Source organism: Copadichromis virginalis, linkage group LG13 (genome assembly GCF_057382275.1).
Source record: "Copadichromis virginalis isolate Kocher_CV1m ecotype Utaka linkage group LG13, C_Virginalis_male_GT1.1, whole genome shotgun sequence".
Taxonomy (NCBI): Eukaryota; Metazoa; Chordata; class Actinopteri; order Cichliformes; family Cichlidae; genus Copadichromis; species Copadichromis virginalis.
The window spans coordinates 3,262,701-3,269,113 of NC_140630.1; the positions used below are offsets into that span (position 1 = coordinate 3,262,701).

The 6,413-nt window shown below is 44.9% G+C and overlaps 1 protein-coding gene across 1 annotated transcript; it reads left to right on the forward strand.

The window, feature by feature from the left end:
* Positions 1-307: 307 nt before the first annotated feature.
* Positions 308-3,501, forward strand: LOC146695040 (D(1)-like dopamine receptor). Its single transcript, XM_085476953.1, has one exon. The coding sequence runs from the start codon at positions 308-310 to the stop codon at positions 1,787-1,789; it is 1,482 nt and encodes a 493-aa protein (XP_085333079.1). The 3' UTR covers positions 1,790-3,501.
* Positions 3,502-6,413: the final 2,912 nt, after the last annotated feature.

Sequence of the window (6,413 nt, forward strand, 5' to 3'; positions counted from 1 at the left end):
GTTCTTCCCCCCCCCGAGGAGGAATCATCCGAGCCACCGCTGCTGCTGATCCCCCATCATTTATCTTTATTATTATTATTATTATTATTATTATTATTAGCATTTAATTCTGAGGATTTATTCACGGAACCTTTTTTCTGTTTTCTTCTTGACGCGGATCTTACAAAAAATCAAAGGAAAGTGTTTTATTTATATATTTATTTATTTTATGTTTTATTTTTTCCTTCGAAGGATGTTCAGTGGATCAGCTGCACGGAGGACAAACGGCTTTCCTCGCGGATATTAATGCGCTCTGTCACTTTGCGTGATGGAGAACTTTACCGTGTGGAGTAATTTCACTCGAGTTCTGTCAGAGCTGGACGGGACGGAGGAGGACGAGGACGGGGAAGAGGACGGCGGAGGGATCGGCGGACTGCGCGTCCTCGTCGCCTGCGTGCTCTTCCTGCTCATCGTGTCCACGTTGCTCGGGAACACGCTCGTGTGCGCAGCCGTGATAAAGTTCCGCCACCTGCGCTCCAAAGTCACCAACTTCTTCGTCATCTCTCTGGCCGTGTCCGACCTGTTCGTGGCCGTGCTCGTGATGCCGTGGGAGGCCATCACTGAGGTGACCAACACGTGGCTGTTTGGACGCTTTTGTGACGTCTGGATCGCCTTTGACATCATGTGCTCCACAGCGTCCATCCTCAACCTGTGCATCATCAGCGTGGACCGCTACTGGGCCATCTCCAGCCCCTTCAAGTACGAGCGGAAAATGACTCATCGCGTGGCGTTTGTCATGATCGGGGTGGCGTGGACGCTGTCCATTCTGATCTCCTTCATCCCCGTGCAGCTCAACTGGCACCGGGCCGGGGAGGAGGAGCGGGAGGTGGCGATGGAGGAGATGGCGGCGATAATGGCCGCCAGCGGAAAGAACTTCACAAACTTGAGCAGCTTCAACTCGAGCGACGTCGCCGCCCAGAGTTGTGTGGCCAACCTGAACAAGACCTACGCCATCTCCTCCTCCTTTATCAGCTTTTACATCCCAGTGGTGATCATGATCGCCACCTACACCCGGATCTACCGAATCGCTCAGACCCAGATCCGTCGGATCATGTCTTTGGAGCGGGCGGCAGAGCAGGCGCAGCACCAAGGCCACGGCGTGAACAGGAACCAGCAGCAGGTGCAGCGGCCCGGCGACGAGGCCTCGCTGAAGTCCTCGTTCAAGAAGGAAACCAAAGTCCTGAAGACGCTTTCAATCATCATGGGCGTATTCGTGTTTTGTTGGCTGCCCTTCTTTGTCCTCAACTGCACCGTCCCCTTCTGCGACCCGCCGTGCGTCAGCGACACCACCTTCACCGTCTTCGTCTGGTTCGGCTGGGCCAACTCGTCCCTCAACCCGGTCATCTACGCGTTCAACGCAGACTTCCGCCGAGCTTTCGCCAGCATCCTGGGCTGCGGCCGAGTCTGCTCGAACAACGCGGTGGAGGCGGTGAACTTAAGCAACGAACTGGTTTCCTACCACCATGACACCACCCTCCACAAGGAGGCGCTGGTCCCCGCTCAGCCGCAGCAGCATCCCCGCAACATTAACGTCAGCTCGGACCACCTGGAGGACATGAGCGCACATTTTGACGAGGAGTCGATCATCTCCAACGGTTCTCCGAGCCACAACAGACTGCTGCTGCTTCCCGCAACCATCCAGTATGAGGAAGACCCAGAGATTTCCTTGGAAACAATCACACCGTTCACCTCAGCTCCAGGGCTGGAGAGTGATGCTCTGATACCAGGACAAGTCCACCAGGACGGATAGGACAGACACAATGTTTGGACATTCCTCCATGATGTGTGCTCTTGATTCATTTAAAGTTGTGGACTTTAGAACTTCATAATTTGGGTTATTGATCTGAAACTGGCTAAAATCACCACTGAGCACAAAGAATGTATAATCTCCACGTTCATCCTATTATAGCCCGTCACGAAGGGACAGATGGTGCTTGAAAAAACTTTGTCTTGACAAGTCTGATGGCTGATATCTGGAGCTCTGAGGTCTCTCCAGACGAATGTCCCATTAACAACTCAATAGTTGCGCCTGAACAAGTCATTAAAATTGCACTAAAACTTCCTTCTCATTTAAACTCTTTAAATGAGAGTCCAGTGACATCACCTGCTGGTTTGTAAAGTCCAGTTCTGAAGCCTCAAACTGAGCGTTTCTGACATGCTAACCAGGCGTGACGAGCTTCTTTCTCACTATAACATTTTCAGCGGGGATCAACTGCTGAGACGAAAATGCCCTGTTTCACGTAGATAAATATAAAAAAAGAAAAACAGAGCTGTAATGCACTTTTTCTTAGTGCGAGGAACTGAGCACTCTGTGATTCCCAAATCACAGCAGTGTACGCACTAAGTAGATGCGCCCTAAATCATACCCCTGCTTTACTGTCCATTTAACTTTTTATGGGACCATAATTTATAAAAATAAACATTTTATGTCCAGTAAGATGTAAAACTAGGAATTGAGACCATAAACTCATCAGATAAGTTTTCACTGAAGTCATTTATCAAGTGAGAAGGGGAGCCATTTTCCCATCGTGTTAAATATGACCCAATTTCTTTTTCCCGCTGGCCTTTAGAAAGAACGCAGGTTCGAGGCCCTCCAGCGTTGGCTGGATCTATCGAGCCTGATATTAAATAACAGGCGGGAAACTCAAGCTACTCTTAAATGCCAGCATCCTAATTTATATATTTTTAACATCCTGTTTGCTGCTGTATTTTGTATTTTGTTTGTTTTTTCATGTTTTCTTTAGGTTGTTTAAATAGAAACAAATGTATGTGTGTGGAAATGTGACCTCCTGACAAAAAGCCTGTGCAAACCCAGTGCAGACACAATCGTTTAAACCCATATTTATTCACAGTAGAACACAGAAAACATATCAGATGTTTAAGCGTAGACAGTTTGAAGTCGATGGCAGCAACATGCCTCAAAACATCCATGATGGGAGCAACAAGGCTGGAGAAGCAGGCGGTGCAAAAAATAAACAGCTGGAGAAACATGTTGTACAAATCAGGTTAATTGGCAGCAGGTCAGCAACATGATTGGGCATAAAAAGAGCATCTTGATTTATAAATTGTGAAACAATTTCAGAATAATATTCATCAAAATAAAATTGTAAAAAAACTCAGAAAATATTAAATCATAAACTAGTCTGGAGAAGCATCTGTGTGCATGAGACGAGGCTGGAAACCCGGACTGGATGCCTGTGATCCGATGGCTCTTTGGCTTCGGAGTAGAAGAGTCTGAGTGCTGAGCCAGCTGAGAACATCTGGAGCATCCTGAAACCAAAAATGGGACAAAGAGGAGTCCGGACTGCTGGGCATCAGTCCAGAACCGGACAACAGTCCTCTGGAAGTCCAGCAGCTGCTGTCCTCAGCTCACAGGCAGATGTTACAGAGGAAACATGGACCAGCCCAAACTTTTAGAGACGTGTTGATACCATCAAATTCAAAACAGTCTCATATGTTCATTAAGACTCAGTTCAATCATTTGACTCGTTTTTTGTGAATAAATGGGTTTGTGACATTTGCAAATCATTGTATTCTGTTTTTATGTACATTTTCCACAGCATCCCAACTTTTTGTATACTAGGAGAGAACTGTTAGTGATGTGGAAGTGCTTTAGAGACACGTAGAGGCAACCGGTGTTTGTGTGTTAAAACAGAATTAAGGGTTGAGGTTATGAAACCTGACCCTGACTCTGACGTTCATCCATAAAATGACATTTAAAGCATCATCATAAGTGCGATGATATTTGCCATTCATCCGTAATCCGCAAGACGCACCGGTTGTTTGAGAATATGGTATTAACAGGGACTTAATGTGAAAGCAACATTTAAATATCTAAACAGTACGATGGCTACTCTGTTGCTTCGTTGAGGTTTTAAATGCACTGTAAACCATCAGAGAGACGAATAAATGCAGAAGAGGTTTAACTGAGTGAAAGTCAAAGCTGCTGTACTGAATCTTCACAGCAGAAAAACTTGATGGCAGTCATTGAGGATCAGGGAGGATGGTGGGGGGGCCTGACAGGTAACCTGACTCCCTCACTAACATCCTGTCTCCCCCCCCCCCCCCCCTACAGATACATTATGCTGTTTTCAGCTATTCTTAGAAACATGACATTTTTGATAAAAAGTAAAAAAGTAGAAATGAGATTTTTTTCCAAACAAGAAAAACAAAATACTTTTATTTTATTTTATTGATATAGCGCCCAACCACATTCGTCTCAAGTAAAGACGGTACAATGATACACAGAAAACCCAACAGTCAGAAGACAGCGAGGATGCGATGACGATACAAATACAAACGAACACGGAGCGACGGCAGAGTCTGAGTTTTCCTCCCGTTGGTCGACGCTCCTTCCTCTCTCTCTGCAGTCTACCTCTGCTCTCTCCTTTCATCTTCACTCAGTGGTGGAGTTGAAACAGAGTGGAGGCTCCAGGGGCCACTGAGGGGACGGCACTCTGAACCTCACAGGTGTGTCCTGCAGGGTCAGCTGTTCAGTGCATCATCGAGATGTTTCATGAGGGAGGAAACGAGAGCAGAGCGCTCGTTTCGGGTGTGGGCTGAGCTCAAGAGCTCTGCAGCACGTCAACACTTTTAACTGATCTCAGACCTCCCCGCAGAGTTTGAGTAATAAACTGATTGGTGTTTAGTTTAGCAGGATACAGAGGAGTCTCCAGCAGTGTAGACTCTGCTGTTTGTGGAGCAGGTGATAGAAGGAGATTGTGATTTAAGAATTTATTTCATAGGATCATCACAGCATCCCGGCATCTTTAATGAGTGCAGACTGACACCATGAAATGTTAATGAACTTTGAAATCCTGGCAGGCATAAAACAGAGAGACTGTGGCACTTGTGCTCTCTGTGTGGTGTTTTGGTGCACTTGCATGTATGCCACTTTTATTTGAAAGATACTTTAAAAACGGCCAAAGCTGCTCGATATCATTAAACCTGCTGCTGCAAAGGACTGAGATCTGGAAACTGTGGAGAAGAGGAAAAAGGTGGGGAACGAGGAACAGCTGAAACCAGTTAAGGTAGCGCCAAACAAAGTAAAATAGGAAATGCACAACGATGAAAACAATAAAAACACTAAGAAATTCAGAAAACGTTGGTCCTAAAAAAAAAAAAAAAGGTGATGAGGTGGTCCTGATGTTTTTAAACAAGAAAAAGAAGAAATGGGGATTCTCAGTTCATCCGACCCCCCCAATAAGAAAATTAAGCTAGGTCTGAAAAAACAAAAAAACAAAACAAGAATGTAATTCATCCTGTGAAAGTACGCAGTTGGTGTGAACGGCTCCATTAACAATACTTTTTTTATTCACGAAACATTGTCACAAATAACACTCAACGATATTTCAGATGGTTGTGTGAGTAAACTGGACCAGCACGTCTGACATCATCAAGCACCATCAGTTAAATCAGCTTCCCTCTCCATCCTGATGCTTAATTGCACTGTTGCTGGCAGGTGACTGGCTGATTTGGTAAATGGTGAGCACTTGAACAGGACAATAACAAAGTGGATATATGACTGCAGTATTAGAGCACAGTGTCTGTCCAACGGTCTCACAGCAGTTTGTGAAATATTCAACATGAAATGCTTTCATTCTTGTTTCTGGACACAAATCTCCGCTCCCCACCAATGTTCCCTCTAATCTTTCATGTGTCTGAGCGAGCACACAAACTCCCTGAGCGGACACTTGGACCACTGTGAGCAACAGCAGACGTGTGCACTGTGGTCACGCCAGCGTCGAATCCATCCAAGTTACATGGTTTACTAAAATAATCAAATTACAGCATTTATGTTAGACTACATTTAATTAACTGCTTTAGCCCACTTACAATGAAAATTTAGAAAAAAAATCTTGTTCATGACCTGTAGCATGTTAACACTATTGGAAGGAAAAATAACCTGAACTCCAATAAAGCTCTGACTTGTATGATGAGTCTGAGTCTGGGAGAGAGTCTGTAACTCTCTGTCTGCAAAATACAGTAAATAATGACCAATGCTGGGAAATTAATTATATAGTTACTTCTTCAAAAAAGTATCAAAGTTTTTTGCAGCTGTTTACCTAAAAATGCAGCCAAAGCGTTTTTTTAAACAAACATTTCAAAGTATTTACAGAACAATCAGCTGTTCTGCATCAAATCTGATGCCACACAAATTATTTGTGCCGCTCCAAAAAATAATTTCTGTCCACTATGAGATGAAGGAGAACAACAGCCTGATACCTGCAGGCCTGACAGCAGCAGATGTGTCACTGCTGTAACACCTGTAACACTCAGCAGTCGCCTCATTGTTCTGACACACACAACAAAACTATTGACAACACTACACACTAACTACACACTAACTACACAAGATTTGTGTTAAACGTCGC